The sequence below is a fragment of the Callorhinus ursinus genome, unplaced genomic scaffold (genome assembly GCF_003265705.2).
Source record: "Callorhinus ursinus isolate GAN/ISIS: 27379988/994484 unplaced genomic scaffold, GSC_fseal_2.0 scaffold56, whole genome shotgun sequence".
Classification (NCBI taxonomy): domain Eukaryota; kingdom Metazoa; phylum Chordata; class Mammalia; order Carnivora; family Otariidae; genus Callorhinus; species Callorhinus ursinus.
In genome coordinates this window covers 5,645,402-5,664,177 of record NW_027397118.1, presented here as the reverse complement: position 1 = coordinate 5,664,177, position 18,776 = coordinate 5,645,402, and the positions used below count along the sequence as shown (strand labels likewise).

The 18,776-nt window shown below is 40.9% G+C and overlaps 1 protein-coding gene across 1 annotated transcript; it reads left to right on the top strand.

Moving 5' to 3' along the window:
• The first annotated feature begins 2,092 nt into the window (after positions 1 to 2,092).
• Positions 2,093 to 17,910, top strand: CNEP1R1 (CTD nuclear envelope phosphatase 1 regulatory subunit 1). The gene is made up of 6 exons (XM_025852417.2): positions 2,093 to 2,230; positions 3,320 to 3,391; positions 6,170 to 6,243; positions 10,527 to 10,636; positions 10,763 to 10,817; positions 16,555 to 17,910. Exons 1-6 carry the CDS (start codon positions 2,206 to 2,208, stop codon positions 16,594 to 16,596), a joined length of 378 nt encoding a protein of 125 aa, XP_025708202.1. The 5' UTR covers positions 2,093 to 2,205; the 3' UTR covers positions 16,597 to 17,910.
• Positions 17,911 to 18,776: the final 866 nt, after the last annotated feature.

The window sequence follows — 18,776 nt, the reverse complement described above, 5'->3', positions numbered from 1 at the left end:
CTTTGCATTCCCAGTTTATGTCCCAGTGCCTGAATATGTATTACTTAAGTACTTGTTGACTATCTTCTTGCCAAATCTCATTGATACGATGTTTTTTTTAATTTTTTATTGTTATGTTAATCACCATATATTACATCATTTGTTTTGGTGATACGATGTTTTTACAAATCTATTATCCTTTGATCTCTCCAATACCTTGGGTTCCAAATTTCTTAACCTGACTATAAGGCCCATTTTCTTCCTCTCCTCCGTTACTGCCTCTTAACCCCCATAATCCATACATGTATTCGCTGGTGACAAGCTAAGAATGTATACCCTTTCAAAGACACGTTCAACATTTTTTGAGCACAGTTGAAAATGAAAGAGGAGAGGCAGCACCCATGAGATAGTCCTTGGTCTTCCTTCTGTTGTCCCAGGCTCTTGCTAGAAACTTGCATACCCCATCAGGCAAACAGAAGACCTGCCGTTACAGCAGCTCTCTTTGGCTTTTTTTTTTTTTTAAGATTATTTATTTAAGTAATCTCTACACTCAATGTGGGGGCTTGAATTCACAACCCGAGATCAAGAGTCACATGCTCCACCTACTGAGCCAGCCAGGTGCCCCAACAGGTCTCTTTTGAAGGCAAGTTAGCAAAGCTCCCATTTATCACAATACGTTGTACTTGTCCTATTCATCAGTCCGCCTCACTCCTCACCTCCCCAGGATCTCGCCCAGGAGAGCCTATAACAGATATTCAATAACCACTCTAACAGTGCTGGGTGCCAAAGGGAGAGGTGATGAACAAGACTTGGAGATGGAGAAATGGAGCATTGAGCAAGAAGTGAAAATTGATAATTTGACTTAGGGCTTAAATTTATTTATTTACCCTTCCCTTAGCTCACTGTATGGCGCTACCCTGTTAGTTCCTTCATACAACTATCTTTATCTGAAAGCAATTACTTATTTGCATGTTATTTTTTTTTTTAAGTAAACTGTACACCTATCACCTAACGCCACACTCAAACTCAGGACCCCAAGATCAAGAGTTGAATTACTTATTTGCATGTTTATCCCCTGCTATAATAGGACAGGAATCTCCTCTATCTTGCTCATAACTGTATCCTGATAAAAATACAGTGCCTAGAACATCATGCAATAACTAGTTCTTGGATGAATGAATGACCACAAGGAAATAAGAAGCATTTTGACTAAATATAAATGTAGTCAGTATCTTACAGATTTTGTTTTTAAGTTCTCGGTACTAGGGCTCATACTTTGTTTGCCTTTTTTTTTTTTTAAATAGTGGCTCTCCTCCCAGGTGCTAGGCACATGCCAAGCTTTATACTTATTGTCTCATTTAATTGCCCAAACCACTCTTGGGAGTAAGCACTCTTTTTTTTTTTTTTAAGATTTTATTTATTTATTTGAGAGTGAGAATGAAATAGAGAGAGCATGAGAGGGGGTAGGGTCAGAGGGAGAAGCCGACTCCCTGCTGAGCAGGGAGCCTGATGCGGGACTCGATCCTGAGACTCCAGGATCATGATGTGAGCCAAAGGCAGTCGCCTAACCAACTGAGCCACCGAGGCGCCCTTTGTTTGCCTTCTTTATGATTTATGAAAGTTGGTAAATTGGAGGAAATTGGGTAACGCGAGAAAAAAGTAACCAAGGGAGAAATGGGTTGAGTTGGGTTATCAAAGAAAGAGGTACTCTAACCGAAATCCATGATTTGGGCTCTAATTAGTTCTGTACTCCGTTGAGTCCTAGAGGGGCGAGCTAGCTCCTTCCTTTCTGTACTCCTCGTCAGCGATCAGAACATTGCCCGGAATATAAAGGGTGCTCAAATATTTGAGGAATGAAAGAACCAGACAGGAAAAGAAGAATATACTTATGATTGAGCTGGCTCGGAGAGGCTGCAGTTCCTCCCCGGGCCAGGAGGCGGCGCCAGTGTTACACCAGCCCGGCTGCCGGCAGTTCTTGGTCCCTCCGGCTGACCGTCCAACGCTAGGCCCCCGAGGCCGGTGCAGTAGCTAACCAATAGAAGACCGTCTTAGTTGTGGGGTCTGGCAGAGATGCCCAATGAACGTAGCGGGTGTAGGCAAGGGGCGGTGCGATGGGGAGGGGCGGAGGGAAGCGGTTAGAGGTGGGAGTTGGCGTTGCGGGCCGGGAGGGGCCGTGGAGCTGCGATGCGGAAGGGACCGCGGCGGTGACCGGAGCTGCCGCCCGACATGAACTCGCTGGAGCAGGCGGAAGGTAGAGTGGGTCTCCTGGGTCGCCCGGGCAGTCCCGGGCTCCTCCCGGAAGCCGGCGAGGCTCTGAAGGGGCTGGAGTCGCGGAGACCCCGCCCCGGGCAGATGAGGCCGCGAAGGATGGACTGAAGGGGCCGGGACCTCGGGGGCCGCGGGGGCCGGGCCGAGGGGCGGCCGGAGGCGGCCGGACTCCGATTCCGGCGCGCGCGGCCTCCGCGGGCGCTGGGGGACGTTGCGTCAGCTCTCCCATCCCCCCAGCCCCGACCGGGAGCCCCTCGCCTGGGCTACTTTGTCTTTTATTCATTGGCAAGCATTCTGTGCTTTGTGTATGCTAATTCACTTAATTTTATATCGATAACCCCGGGAGTTGTATCCTAATTCCTGTTGTGGTTTCTGGTTAACTGCCACAGTAAGGGAGGGCCTCTTGATCTCCTTTTAAAGTTTAGAAGACGCAACTGGAATGATAGCCCACCTTGCTCACTCAGGAGCACCTCGGACGCCCCTTTTAGAAGGCCTCCGAGCTTGAGCTCCAGTAGTGCCCCGAAGATCACCTGTAACCCGTTCTGTGGGAGGAAAGGGGAGTGTCCACACCCACCCGTTAGCCGAATCAGAAATCCAGTAAGACTAGACGGAAAGCGTAGCCATTAATTAAACCTAAGGGCTAGAAATCGGAGTCGGGTCATTGCGGTCAAACAGACCTCGAAGACTTTGATGTTAGGGGAATACGTTGTTCTAATAGAAAGTTCTTGGTTCCAACGGAATTAAAACTCGACCTGATTTTGATCCTTTTATTTGCAATCCCCAAAATTCTAGCTTTTGGCGCCGGCTGAGGCTGCTGCTGATTTTCCACATACCATTTTACGAAGCTTCTAAAAGTGAACCAGCCAGTTTCCTTATATGTGAAATTGGAATTAAAGAAACCTAATGTTTTTGTCAAGTGCTTAAAGCTGTCATAGTAAAGGAAGTAAACAGTGCAGTGATACATGTAAGTTGGTGTGTAAGACCTGAAGCAGTTAGAGTATCTAAAATTTCATCTTAATGGATGCAAACTAGTAAGAGTGGCTAATTGGAAAATTGAAATCTTTTTACCTAGATCTCAAGGCTTTTGAGAGGAGACTTACAGAATATATTCATTGTTTGCAACCTGCCACTGGACGTTGGAGAAGTAAGTTCTTGAATGTTTCTTTAAGGCGAAATAAACTGACAGTTGGTACTTTCATCCCTGCCTGGCAATGATTTGCTTTTGTGTAAAATCTTTTACTGACAAACACTCTACTAAACTGTAAGATTTCCTTTTGTTTTGACAATTTTAAAATTTATTTAACTTTGTAAACAACGCGTCCTAAAGAAAAAAAAAACTTTTCTAAGATTTTATTTTTAAGTAATCTCTACACCCAGTGTGGGGCTCGAACTCACAACCCTGAGATCAAGAGTTGCAAGCTCTACCGACTGAGCCAGCTAGGCACCCGGACCAAAGAAATCCTAAAGAAAGGAACTGGTTGTGCTAAAAGAACGATTTCGTGTGGTTGGATTTTCATTTTTCCATTAAAATACATGCACTTCTTTTTATTAAATACTACAGTATTTAACAACAACACACATAATAATTTCAGGAGGTTTTTTAGCAGTTTTACAATTTGCCTACAAACTATCGAAATAAAGTTCTGTTGAGGAAAATCATATTTAACACTCGCAAAAGTTATGAAATTACCCTTGGTTGATTTTAGCAGAGCATGATGATGTTGCTTTGCAGCCTATCCTAATAAACAAATTCGCATTATAACTGTTCAAAATATCATGAGTACTACAAAGTATGATTTGAAAGAATGATGATTATTGCCCTGTGGAAATACTTAGGAAATGCAGATAAATACACAGGGGATGACCTCAGCAAACAAAATGCTTTGCTAACTTATGCTGGGACCAGTCTTAGTCTCTTGGATGTGTGTTACTGAAATTTAATTCCTGCCAAGAGGGAAGTACAACAGCACATGTTGAAAACATGTTTTATTTCAAAGCGTAATTCAGTTTGTGGGACCAGAGAGCACTATTGAAGTTAGGAGTCTTTTTCTATGTCAAGATTTTATTAAATCTGTCTGCAAAGTTTTATTTGTATGCTGTGAGAGTTCTGGTTGGTCAGAATTTACAAGTAATGATATTTTCAGGTTCTTTGGCTTAAGGGAGGAATTACCCCTAAAAACTTATTTCACTACTACTTGAATATCTTTTAAAATGTATATGATGCTGTGGCATCTTACAGTGAATGTACTTTATTTTTTCTGTGATTCATGGTCTCAGTGCTTACATATAAATGACATCAGCTTGGTTAATGTACCAGTCAAAAGTTTGTGTATGAGGTCCTTGCCAGTGGGTTTGCTTTTGCTTCATTTTTCAAAAGAAAAATCTGCGTAGTATGATGTATTTCTTATTGGAAATACAGCATTACAAGGAATTGAGTTTAATCTGTTCTGAGCTGAGAACGTAATTTTGAAATTTTGATTCTGTACTTAAATACCTAAATTAAGATTGTTTTCCTGTGACTTGCCTCTTCTAAAAGTATATCGCCAGGAATTCTAGGTAAAGTTTTATCTAGAATAAAGTTTTATTGCTCTGTGAATCTTGATCTCTGTATTTTAAAACTGTATGTGTCCTAACTGAAGGACAGTACCTTGATAGCCAGAATATTAACTAGGTCTTGGTGCCCCTTTATTATTTTCTAGTAGTACCATTTATTCCTTTTTTTATTTATTATTTTTTTCTTTAAGATTTTACTTATTTTTTTAAAACATTTTTTTAAAGATTTTATTTATTTGTCAGAGAGCGAGAGAGCATAAGCAGGGGAAGCTCCAGGCAGAGGGAGAAGCAGGCTCCCCACTGAACAAAGAGCCTGATGTGGGACTCGATCCCAGAACCGTGGGATCATGACCCGAGCCGAAGGCAGATGCTTAACTGACTGAGCCACCCAGGTGTCCCTAAGATTTTATTTTATTTATTTTTTAAATTCTTTTTTTTAAGATTTTATTTATTTATTTGACAGAGAGAGAGAGAGACAGTGAGAGCAGGAACACAGGCAGGGGGAGTGGGAGAAGGAGAAGCAGGCTTCCTGCTGAGCAGGCAGCCTGCCGAGGAGGGAGCCCGCCGAGGGGCTTGATCCCAGGACCCTGAGATCATGACCTGAGCCAAAGGCAGACACCCAACGACTGAGCCACCCAGGCGCCCCAGCATCCCTAAGATTTTAAAGTAATCTCTACACCCAACGTGGGGCTCGAACATACAGCCCTGAGAGCAAGAGTCACACACTCTACCAACGAAGCCAGCCATGCACCTCTGTCATTCATTCTTAAGTTTTGTTTAGGATCTATTTAGAATTCCTAAAATAATTTTAGCTTAATGGGGAGAAAAACTTTCTGAGTTCTACCATCAGTAATTCCTACCCTGATCTTCCTTTAAGTCTCTGAAGAAAACCTGGTACTGATCGGTGTGTTCCACGTTCTTGACACCAGCCGTTGTTTAATTCAACAGCAGGCAGTTGTCTGTGAGGCAAAATCCTCTAGTCAGGATTTCTCAGTGCATTCATAAAAGAGTCATTGTTTGGTTTGTTTATAGTAGAAAATGAGAGGTGTTTTTTGTTTTTTAATTTTATAAGATCTGCAAAATCAGCACAAAGCACATCGAAAGTTCCTACTGCTTTTAATTTCATTTATCTTCGTAAGTTCTGACTAAAGTAATAATGGGGACAATATCATCCTCAGTTACTAAGGTTCGTAGTATTTAAGAGAATTCCTCAAGGTCGTACAGCAGGTTTCCTAATTCCTCAGTCTAATGCATTTTCTGTTTAATAAAGTGCTGCATCCTTTGGCTGTCATTGATTAGGAACTGGTGGTATTAGTATAAACTTATTAACAGTTAATTCCTTACTAATTTCGTGTTTCTCTTTTATCAGTGCTTCTTATAGTGGTATCTGTCTGTACAGCTACTGGTGCCTGGAACTGGTTAATAGATCCCGAGACACAAAAGGTAAAAGTTTCGATTTAAAATCTTTACTGGATTAAATGAGATAATGTAGCAGTGCTTTGTTCATTGTAAAGTATTAATCACATGCTACCTATTATTACTAGTAGTGATATTGATCATTATATTAAATATATGTCTTATATTAATTTGCTTAAGAAAAATTTTGATTGTTGTAGATTATCTTTTTTGTTTTTTGAAGATTTTATTTTTTTATTTGACAGAGGGAGACACAGCGAGAGAGGGAACACAAGTGGGGGGAGTGGGAGAGGGAGAAGCAGGCTTCCTGCTGAGCAGGGAGCCTGATGCGGGGCTCGATCCCAGGACCCCGGGATCATGACCTGAGCCGAAGGAAGACCAGCGTCCCAGGCGCCCTAGATTAAGTACAGGGAAAAGGCCTAAGAAATACCCCACTTACACTACTTCTCATTCATTTCTGAACTTCTTACATATCTTTTTACATTTCACATTCACACTTTGTACATATTTCAGTGTAAAAATTGTCTTCTCCGTTGTTCATTTAATATCTTCTGTGCCAGCTTTTAAAAATTATAAAATACCATTTTCTTCCTTTTTTTTTTTTAAAGATTTTATTTATTTATTTGAGAGAGAGTGAGAGAGAGAACCCAAGAGGGGGTAGTGTCAGAGGGAGAAGCAGACTCCCCGCTGAGCAGGGAGCCCGACGTGGGACTCGATCCCAGGACTCCGGGATCATGACCTGAGCCGAAGTTAGACGCTTAACCCACTGAGCCACCCAGGCACCCAAAATACCATTTTCTTCTATGGCTTATCTTGGTAGTACCTTTTGTCATCCCACAAAGCATTTGAAATGATTTTGCAGGAAATATGATAAAAGAGCAAAATTTTAATGTAATAAAACATCAAAATGGGGGGGGAAGGTTAGACTAGAGGGTCAAAAACAGGAAGGAAACCAGGTCACAGACAAGGCCATGTGGGCCACCACACTTGCCAGAACTGAGTTATAAATTAGTCTCTGTGTTACCTAATCAATAAAGTCACAGCTAGTTCCATTATTTTCCCTCTCTGTGAAAAGAACACATGTATGAGTTCCATAAGCTAGCAAAGTTTTTGTTCTCCGCATTTATCTTTAAAAGAAATTCCCTGCCTGAAATTTAATATAGGAAACACTGAGAGAGCTCCCATTGGGCACTGTACAAGAACATCCCTATACCAAATGCAATAAAAGGTTTCATAATGTTATTTCTCAAAGCATCCTTTGATCAAATCTGAGAGCATGTTTCTCAAAATTCTACTTCTTTCTACTAACTTGTGCCTTAATTTCAAACTAAGGTTTTTTATTAGAGAAGCAGTAGTCTCCAATTTTTCAGTGAAGTTTTTTTTGCCTCAGTGCAGCTTTATTTAGGTAATAATGATGTAAGTTTCTCAAATCTCAGACCCACATCCTTTTTTAAACTATTCGTTAGGTAGACTACTTCCAGTAGCTTTATTTATAATCTGTTAGGTTATACAGAAGAAAAACCTAATAGCAAAGCTTTTGTTAGCAGTCCAAATGGTAATTCAGGCAGCCAGGATTTATTTAGCATGTAGTCTCCCTGACTTTATCCATTGGGGTGGAGATATAAAAGAATAGGAGGTAAGGGAGGTTGGTGATGGAATTTTATGTCAATAGAGGGGTTTTTATGGCAGATAGGAAACTCTCTCCTGTGTTCATTTATAAAAGTCAGATCTTAAGGCTGTGCTTGGTGCTCATCTTCAGGGGAAGAGTGAGGAGGCTGGCAGGAAGATTGAAAAGGTCTGTCTTGGGAATTGAATCTGACTTCTAATTGGGAAAAATATAAGCTGATTTCAGCTAGTTGAGATCTTAATAAAACACAGAATTAAATGTAATTTGAAATAGGCCCAAAACTCTGTAGTTAATGTAATTTTCTAAATTAGGTGAGAATATAACTATTAGCCTAAGGGTTAACTCTTTATTTCAGTATTTAATAACCTCAAAGCTGATAGGGGCTTTAAACAGCAATTGTCTCTAGCAGAAGTTGCAAACTCAAAAGCCAGTGCATGACTATCTGGAAGAACCCAAGGAGAGAAGGAATAGAGCAAGCTGGAAAGTACATGAATGCCTGAATGGTATTTAGATGCAGTTGATTATTGCTGTGGAGGAAAGAAGGCCACTTTTGACTGATCTAATTAAAATTAATGCATAAGGCATTATATGTGCTTACATTGTGCAGGCCACATGAAATCTAGCTGGCCTGTGGGAATTAAACTGTCCTTGAAGGTTTTAAGAAGACATTCCTCTGGAATATTAACCCTTTTTCAGAATTTCATCTGGGAGCTGCTTCTCTCCTGATGTTTTCAGCCTCTTGTTTCTTCATTTGACAAATTTATTTAAAATTTATTTAAAAACAGCTTGCTAGGCCAGCTATCTGGTGCTTTTTGCAAGTTTAGTTCTCCATCTTGAAATATGTATGCATCTCTTGGTATAGGAGTGGAGTATAGATGCCTTTGGATTAATTCTGTTTCTCCCATTTAGTTTCTAGTCCACTTGATTTCTTTTTCAAGACTCTAAACACATCTTTCCTTCTTTAAACTATAGTGCTATTCCCCACTAGTCTGGCTTCAGTGCCCATTCTTGTTCCATTCCTGGATCCTGGACTCTTGTCTCTACGTACTCACATTGTCTTGTTTCCTGCTATCATCTGATTATGCCCAGATCTGAAATTAGCTCTTGGTTTCTCTTAAATGCTCATTTTTTTTAAGATTTATTTCTTTATTTGAGAGAGAGAAAGTGAGCGCATGCAAGCGGGGGGTGGGGGCGGAAGGAGAGAGAGAATCTCAGGCAGATTCCCAGCTGAGTGCGACATGAGGCTCAATCTCACAACCCTGAGAATATGACCTGAGCCGAAACTAAGAGTTGGATGCTCAGCTGACTGAGCCACCCAGGCGCCCCCCCCTTTTAAAGTTTTATCTAAGTGATCTCTGCACCCCATGTGGGGCTCAGACTCACAACCCCAAGATCAAGTGCCCCTAAACTCTTCTTCTTTATAGGTAGCTACTAATCATCTTTCCCTGCTTGAGTGTCCTTTGGCCATTTAAATCTCAGTAGCTTTGATGATCCCAGGGTCCTGGGATCGAACCCCACGTCAGGCTCTCTGCTCAGCGGAGCCTGCTTCTCCCTCTCCCTGCTGCTCCCCCTGCTTGTACTCTCTCTCTCTGTCAAATAAATAAAATATTTTTAAAAAATAAATAAATCTCAGTAGCTTCAGAACCAAACTTACTTTTTGCTTCCACAGAGAGGGGAGGATGATACTGGAGCTGAATCTTGTAAGGCCATGTAGGAGAGGAGAGAAGGAATACCTTAGCGTGTGTGTGGGTACAGCAGGAGATGGTTAGACTGGGACCAGGCAATGAATGGCAGAGTCTAGCCGACTCTTACAAGGAAGCTTTTTAACAGAGTAACTAGATCACTTTTGACTTGTGTTTTCATTGACTCTCAGATCAGAGACCTTATCTAAACTCATTCAACAGTATTGATTGAGCACCTATGTTTGCCAAGCACTATTTCAGATATTGGGAGAATAGAGATGCACAGGACTGTGTCTCTACTCTTGTGGAATTTACAGTCTTCTGCTTTTATGTACGTGTGTGTGTATGTATGTATGTATGTATGTATGTAATCTTTACACTCAACATGGAGCTCAAACTCATGACCCGGAGAGCAAGAGACATGCTCTACCAACTGAGCCAGTCAGGTGCCCCCAGTCTTGTGCTTTTTATTTATTTTTTATTTTATTTTATTTTTTTTAAAGATTTTATTTATTTATTTGAGAGAGAGAGAGAATGAGAGACAGAGAGCACGAGAGGGAAGAGGGTCAGAGGGAGAAGCAGACCCGCCTGCTGAGCAGGGAGCCTGATGTGGGACTCGATCCTGAGACTCCAGGATCATGACCTGAGCCGAAGGCAGTCGCTTAACCAACTGAGCCACCCAAGCGCCCAGTTTTGTGCTTTTTAAATTGTTTTTTACCAGGAAGTGTTCAGTAGGATGGTTTTTGACTATAAGAATGAGTTTTTAATGGTTCAAGTCTTTGAAATGAATGGAGGGAATATTGCTATATTATCTTGCTACATTAAAGATTTGGAACGTATATTTTTATTTTTATGGAACAACAAAACAGAAGTAGGATCATTTTAAGTTCTTCAAATCCTCATATTTCGGATGACATATATTTATGCATAAATGGGGAGGTAAGAATTAGTATTGTTCTGACATTTTGAACGTTTTTATATTTCAAACTCTTCTTTTCCAGGTGTCTTTCTTCACATCATTATGGAATCACCCATTTTTCACCATTAGCTGTATCACTCTAATAGGCTTGTTCTTTGCTGGAATACACAAGAGGGTCGTTGCACCATCAATGTATCCTTTAACAGAATTGATTTTTATTCTCTGAATGAAATTAAAGCACCTTCTTGATCATCTAGGTGTTGTGTTAAAAGCTTATTCTTCATATGATAAATTTTCCTTTGACCACATTTTTTTCAGTATAGCTGCTCGATGTCGAACTGTATTAGCAGAATACAATATGTCTTGTGATGATGTGAGTATCTTTTACATTAGAAAATTATAGAGTGCATGAGAGGACTGACATGTTTTGGCTTAAGTAAAGCAGACATTAATAAATTGTCTGCATGGGGCACCTGGGTGGCTCAGTCGGTTAAACGTCTACCTTCTGCTCAGGTCATGATCCTGGAGTCCCGGGATCCAGCCCCACATCGGGCTCCCTGCTCAGTGGGGAGTCTGCTTCTCCCTCGGCCCTTCACCCTGCTTGTGCTCGCTCTCTCAAATAAATAAAATCTTAAAAAAAAATTGCATGGCTTAATAGTGGGAAATGTTCCTTATAGTATTGATCCTAAGAGCCATATTTACATCTCAGAAATTGAGATGCATCTAATAATCTGTAGTATCATACAGTTTAACTGGTAGAGTTGAGAGTATAATATATATATATATATTTTTTTAAACACACATAAGGTCTGTGCCAAGTATGGTGCTTGAACTCATGACCCTGAGATCAAGAGTCACATGCTCTACCACTGAGCCAGCCAGGTGACCCCAGTTTATTCTTTCTTAATGACATAAAATCATGATGTGTCTTATGATTGAAGCCATCTTAAATTCAATATACAGTGGTTCTTATTGGCCAAAAATGGCTTGTTGGGTGTTGGATTTGTAAACTTATTTATCTCATGGTATTTGGTATGTAGGATTTTTTTTTAAAGATTTTATTTATTTATTTTTGAGAGCGAGGGAACACAAATGGGCAGAGGGCTCAGACTCTCTGCTGAGCAGGGAGCCTGATGCAGGACTTGATCCCAGGTCCCCGGGATAATGACCTGAGCTAAAGGCAGGCACTTAATCGACTGAGCCACCCAGGCGCCATTTTTGTAGGATTTTAAATTAGATCTCAAATTAATTGACAGACTATGCACATATAAACCGACTGTGTTTTTAAAAGTTAATCCTGTATTGACATATTAAGAGTATCTCAGGTTTGATTCACTTATTTATAAGGGTATTTTTACCTTCAAGTTAAAAAACTATCAAATAATACTTAACCCAGTATAGAAAATTAGAATAAAGAGCAAAAAAAAAAAAAAAAAAAAGATACTAAGCCAGGAAGGCCACTGGCTCAGTGAAGAGAATAAAGACTAAACACTTTGATTTTTTTTTTTTTTAAATTAGCGGATAAGGATAGTATTTCAAGTCAAAAGGGAAGAAATGGACTAATAGTGTTGAGGCAATTGGCTTTTCATTTGGAAAAAGGTGAATTTAGTTCTCTCCTTTGCATCAGTTAAAAAGACTAGATTCCAAATAAAGTCTTAAATATATTTAAAAAGACATCCCATAATTAAAACAGGAAAATATGTATGAATGTTTCTTGGTTTTTTAAGATTTCTATATTAGAATGATAAATAATAAAACACGCACATACACGAGTTGGGGGAAGGGTAGAGGAAGAGAGAAACCCAAGCAGAGTCCCTGCTCACTGTGGAGCCCAACATGGGGTTCTAGATCGTTACCTGAGCTAAAACCAAAAGTTGGGATATGTAACCCGCTGTGCCACCCAGGTGCCCTAGAGAGATGAATATGTTTATGATCTTGGTATATAAAAACTTCTTTTTAAGACCCAAAACAAAACGCCATCATGGAAGAGGTTGGATACCTTTAATTGTACCAACATTTGAAAATTTTGTACAGCAAAAGGCAAAAAATGAGCAGTGATTAGAAGAAAGTATTTGTGGGGCGCCTGGCTGGCTCAGTTGGAAGAGCATAGGACTGTTGATCTCGCGGTTGTGAGTTTGAACCCCACGTTGGGTGTAGGGGTTACTGAAAAATAAAATTTAAAAAGAAGAAAGTGTAAGATACCTAATAGAGAATAGAATACAAAATATTTAAAGACTTACTAAAAATCAGTAAAAAAAAAAAAAAAAGCGGATGCCTGGGTGGCTCAGTCAGTTAAGCATCTGCCTTCGGCTCAGGTCATGATCCCAGCATCCTGGGATCAAGCCCCCCAGAGGGCTCCCTGCTCAGCGGGGAGTCTGCTTTTCCCTCTCCCTCTGCCTGCCTCTCTGCCTACTTTGTGATCTCTCGCTCTGTATGAAATAAATAAAATCTTTTTTAAAAAATCAATAAAAATAAATAGTACATTTGAAATGTGGGAAAAGTGAAGTCATATCATAGAAGTGGGAATATAAATAGTCTCATTTGTAATTGTGGAAATGCACAGTAAACCTGAGTTTTCTTTTTCTTTTGATTTTTTTTTTTTTTAAAGATTTTATTTATTGAGAGAGAGAATAAGCATGAGTGGGAGGTCCGGTGTGGGGCAATCAGAGGGAGAGGGAGAAGCAGACTTCCTACTGAACAGGGAGCCCATGACAGGGCTCGATCTCATGACCCTGAGATCATGACCTGAGCCGAAGGCAGATGCTTAAGTGACTGACCCACCCAGGCGCCTCTAAAACTGAGTTTTCATTTGTCTTACCTACCTTCACATTGGCAGCCATAGAGTCCAGTACTGTGGTGAAGTAGATGAACCCATGCACTGCTTGTTGAGAATATACACTGGGATAGCCATGGTGGAGGGCAGTTTTTATCATTCTCATAAAATGTAAAATTGGCATGTCTCATGACCTAACCATTCTACTTCTCTCCATCTACCCTCAGTGGGGACCATCACATGCACACAAGGGAGTCAGGTATGAGGTCGTTCATTGCAACATCCTTTGCAGTAGGGAAAAAATGGAAAACAGTTTTATGTTTCCCAACAAGGGGAATGGTGAAATAGGCTGTGGTATAGCCACATCACAGGACCGTAAGTAAATCTGTAAATACGGGCATGCAAGGATCTCCCAGACATGTTAGGTGCAAGACATAAACTACCAAACGATACACTCAGTTTGGTATCTTTTTTTTTTTTTAAGTTTTTTTCCCCCAGTACCATTTTCTTTTTAATTCTAGTATAGTTAATACACAATGTTATATTAGTTTCAGGTGTACCATGTAGTGATTCAGCACTTCGGTACATCACCCTGTGCTCATCATGACAAGTGCACCCCTTAATCCCCATCACCTGTTTCCCCCCATCCCTTCAAGCCATCTCCCCTCCTGTAACCATCAGTTTGTTCTCTGCAGTTGAGAGTCTGTTTCTTGATTTGTCTTTTTTTTCTTTGCTCGTTTTTGTTTGTTTTTTCTTAAATTGCCCGTATGAGTGAAATTATACAGTATTTGTCTTTCTCTGTTTCACTTAGCATTACATTCTCTAGCTTCATCTATGTAGTTGCAGATAGCAAGATTTCATTTTGTTTTTTATGGCTAAATACTCCAGCGTGTGTGTGTGTGTGTGTGTGTGTGTGTGTGTGTGTGTGTGTGTGTGTCACATTTTCTTTATCCATAAAAAAGTTTTTTTTTTTAAGATTTTATTTGTTGGGGCGCCTGCGTGGCTCAGTCGTTAAGCGTCTGCCTTCGGCTCAGGTCATGATCCCGGAGTCCCGGGATCGAGCCTCGCATCGGGCTCCCTGCTCCGCAGGAGGCCCGCTTCTCCCTCTCCCACTCCCCCACTTGTTTTCCCCCTCTCGCTGTGTCTCTCTCTGAAGGAAGTTTATAAAACATAATTGAGCATTAGATACTTATACACTGTTGTGTATAACACAGCACAAGCGGGGGAGTGGGAGAGGGAGAAGCGGGCGTCCCGCGGAGCAGGGAGCCCGACGCGGGGCTCGATCCCGGACCTGAGCCGAAGGCAGATGCTTAATGACTGAGCCACCCAGGTGCCCCAGAAAAGTTTTAATTATGAAAATTTCCAGACAAAAAAAATGAAGAGTATAATGACCTGTGTACCTGTTGGTTAGTGTCAGCAATAACGAGCTCATGGCCATTCTTATTTCATGTGTACCCCTGCCCATCTTCCTCCATCAGATTATTTTGGAACAAATCCCAAGTAGTGTGTTTTACCTTCAAATATTTTAGCAGATTAGAAACACCAGATTTTTTTAAAGATTTATTTATTTATTTTAGGGAGAGAGTGGGGAGGAGGGGCAGAGAGAGAGAATCTCAAGCAGGCTCCCTGCTGAGCACAGAGCCTGACACAGGGCTTGATCTCATGACCCCAAGATGACCCGAGCTGAAACTAAGATTTGGATGCTCAACCTACTGAGCCAGGCAGCTCAGAAACATCAGATTTTTATTTTTTATATATGTGAATGTAAATATGTAGAACACAATCTGGAAGAATTCATCCTAAAACTGGTTTCTTCTGTAAGAGGGCTAGAATTTGAGATAGATGGAAGGAAGGATTTTAGCTTACCTATATTTGAAAAATTATTAAAATTGTTTGCTTATTTTTAAGTAATCCTATACCCAACATGGGGCTTAAAGTCACAACCCCAGGATCAAGAGTCATGCTTCACCGACTGAGCCAGCCAGGTGCCCCTGTATTTGATTTTTTAATAATGAGATTACATTAATGTGTTATTAATGTAATTTAAAAGTGTAAAATAGATTTAAACCATGGATAAAACAAATACTGGTCTATTCACACAGTGGAATACTATATATTTTTTATCATAATAACAATATAAAATGGTACAAATTACTGGAACATAGTAACATGGATGAATCTCAGAAACACATTGAGTGAAAGAAGTAGATGCAAAAGAACACACAGTCTATGATTCCATTTGTTTAAAGGCCAGAGACAGGCAAAATTTATGGGAAGAGGTTATGTCTATGTAAGGAGTGGGGCTGCCATTGACCAGAAAGGGGGGTGGAGGAACTTTCTGGGTGGGGGTGATCTGTAGCCTGATCTGGTTGGTGGTTATGGCACACGCGTGTGTGTGTGTGTGTGTGTGTGTGTGTGAAGATTTTTATTTAGTTAGTGCACGAGCAGGGGGAGGGGCAAAGGGAGAAAGAATCTCAAGCCGACTCCGCACAGAACCTGATGTGGGGCTCGATCTCATGACTCTGAGATCATGACCCGAGCCAAAATCAAGAGTTGGACACCTGAGGGATGCCTGGGTGTCTGTCAGTTAAGCGTCTGCCTTTAGCTCAGGTCATGATCCCAGGACCCTGGGATCGAGTCCTGCATCGGGCTCCTTGCTCAACAGGGACCCTGCTTCTCTCTCTGCCTGCCGCTCCTTCTGCTTGTGTGTTCGCTCTGACAGATAAATAAATAAAATCTTTATTTTTAAAATTTTTTTTTCAAGATTTTATTTATTTATTTGACAGACACAGCGAGAGAGGGAACACAAGCAGGGGGAGTGGGAGAGGGAGAAGCAGGCCCCCCCGCCGAGCAGAGAGCCCTACGCGGGGCCCTATCCCAGGACCCTGGGATCATGACCTGAGCCGAAGGCAGACGCCCAACGACTGAGCCACCCAGGCGCCCCCAAAAAGATTGTTTTAAAGTAATGAAGATTTTAGGGACGCCTGGGTGGCTCATTTGGTTAAGCATCTGCCTTCGGCTCAGGTCATGATCCCAGGGTCCTGGGATTGAGCCTCACATCAGGCTCCTTGCTCAGCGGGGATCCTGCTTCTCCCTCTGCCTGCCGCTCTCCCGTGCTCACTCCCTCTCTTTCTAATACAGAAATAAAATCTTAAAAAAAAAAAAGTAATGATTTTAGGAAGAAAGCTCCACACAAAACTTTGAAAACATAACTATTAATTGCTTAACCTTTATTTCATATAGCGGGGTGTTCTGGTACCCTTCAAGGTTTATGGATAGGTGGTGATGTTTTTAATGGAACTGTGTATTGAAAAAACTTTCCCCCCCATTTTTACAGACAGGAAAACTCATTTTGAAACCTAGGCCTCATGTTCAGTGACAATCTCCGCTCATTGTTATGGGACCTAAAACAGCCTTTCTTCAAATAAGTGATACAGCAAAAAGCCATAAAGGATTCCTTTTACAGTTGGATCTGTGAAGGTCATAGCAACAACTGACAAGAAGTGTGCAATATTTACCCAGATGATCTCCATGATGACTTGCCTCGTCCGTGCTGGTACCTTTGATTATCTGTTACAGTATTAGTGTCACTTTAGTACTTCAGACCCTGCAGAGACTTTTGCAGATGAAGTATGTCTGTATGTTACTAAGTTAAACTTAGAACCTCATCCAGTTTTTATAATGTATTTTTGCAAACTACTGTAAATAGCAAATCAATGCCAATGTCAAAGAGGGAAGCGTTCTGTGGACTTTGTTCTCCTGCACAGTATCGTAGGGGCATGTTTGCCATCCCCACGGCTCTTTGAACCCAGCTATCTCACATAGCTGTGCCTTTCATTCCCCCCCCCCCCTTGGTTTTAATCATAATGCAAGAAAAACATCGGATTGAGTGTAAACTGAGGAAGACTCATCTCCATTATGTTGTGAGAAATTAATAGATGTTCTGAGAAACCATTTTTGTTAAACCAGATAGTGAACTTCAGCCACTCTATGGTAACCATTTCCAGTTTGTTCTTTTCCTTGAATGCTAAATATACTTTATATTTTTTTAATAATTTTAAGAACACTCCAAAAGCTTCTGAACATACAAGTTTAGTTATAAATTATGTACTGTCTGGGAATTTGATAGTCCTCGTTCTAGATCACTGCATCTTCGCCGTGGCGGGCGGGCTGTTACACTGGTGTTGCGTGGGTGTGATCAGCCGCTCCGTCACGGGGGTGACTTGGGAGCAGCGCCCCAAACTACAGTCTACAATTCTCACTGTTCCGAGAGTGTTAATGACATACTGTGTATGCATTTTAGCCACCTGTACTATAATTGCCCTTTATCTTAAACTATTGGGATTGCTGTAAATATTTTAAAGAACTGGAGGTGCCTTTTACCTGTTTATTAGAAGATTTTGAAAAGGTTTAAATTATTTCATGAGCAGTCTTTTAAATTCCACTTAACATAAAGCTGAAAATTCACTCACAGGACAAAAACTTTTTAACAAGGCTACCATTTAACTTAACTGTGTTCATCTTGGCTTTCACCTGTATAAGATTTTATTCTTGAAACTGCAGCAATAAGAAAGACCCTCTGCTCCTAGAAAGTCATCAGAGGGTATTCTATATATTCGGCACTGTTTGATTTTCTGTAAATTTTGTAGGTAAATATGTGCATAAAAATAAATACTTTATATATAATTAGTGATCGGGCTTTTTTCCTTGATTCATGTTAAAAACATACCACATGTGTCAGATACAGGCTAGTTCCAAATGAGATATCTTACTTTAACTCTTCCTATAAGAGCAAGTTTCAAGTAGCAATTGTAGATCTCCAGTTTATTAAGCTGTGATTACCTTTAATATGTCTTACTTGTCATTGTGTAATGACATTTGGCTCCTAATCAGGAAATGCAGGTTTCCTCCATTGTGCTTTACAAATTTGGATTGACTAATTTCTCTAAAAATGTAAAGCAGAAGAAGGATTTTATAGATCCTTAATCCTTTTTGGAATAATCAAGTACTTTGAATATTTAATGAGAGCCTTGAATCTTTTCCCCTAGAAAAATACACCTGTGTGTGTACATATACTTTGCATGCTTTCAAGGATTTCCTTCTTTTTTTCTTAAGATTTTATTTATTCAGGGCATCTGGGTGGCTCAGTCGTTAAGCGTCTGCCTTTGGCTCAGGTCATGATCCCAGGGTCCTGGGATCGAGCCTGCATCAGGCTCCCTGCTTAGCGGGAAGCCTGCTTCTCCCTCTCCCATTCCCCCTGCTTGTGTTCCTTCTCTCTCGCTGTCTGTCTCTCTCTGCCAAATAAATAAATAAAAATCTTAAAAAAAAAAGGCTTTATTTATTCATTTTGAGAGAGAGCACAAGCGGGGGGTGGGGAGAGCAGAGGGAGAGGGAGAAGCAGACCCCCCCACCAAGTAGGGAGCCTGATGTGAGACTCAATCCCAGGACCCTGAGATTATGACCTGAGCCGAAGGCAGATGCTTAACCAACTGAGCCACCCAGGCGCCCTGATTTCAAGGATTTCTTGATGTTAGACTGCTTGGAATCTGTTCACTCCAA

Coding starts and splice junctions, on each gene's coding strand:
- CNEP1R1 (XM_025852417.2), top strand. CDS start 2,206: ATGAACTCGCTGGAGCAGGCGGAAG. Junction 2,231..3,319: donor CTCGCTGGAGCAGGCGGAAG/GTAGAGTGGGTC, acceptor CTTTTTACCTAG/ATCTCAAGGCTTTTGAGAGG. Junction 3,392..6,169: donor TGCCACTGGACGTTGGAGAA/GTAAGTTCTTGA, acceptor CTCTTTTATCAG/TGCTTCTTATAGTGGTATCT.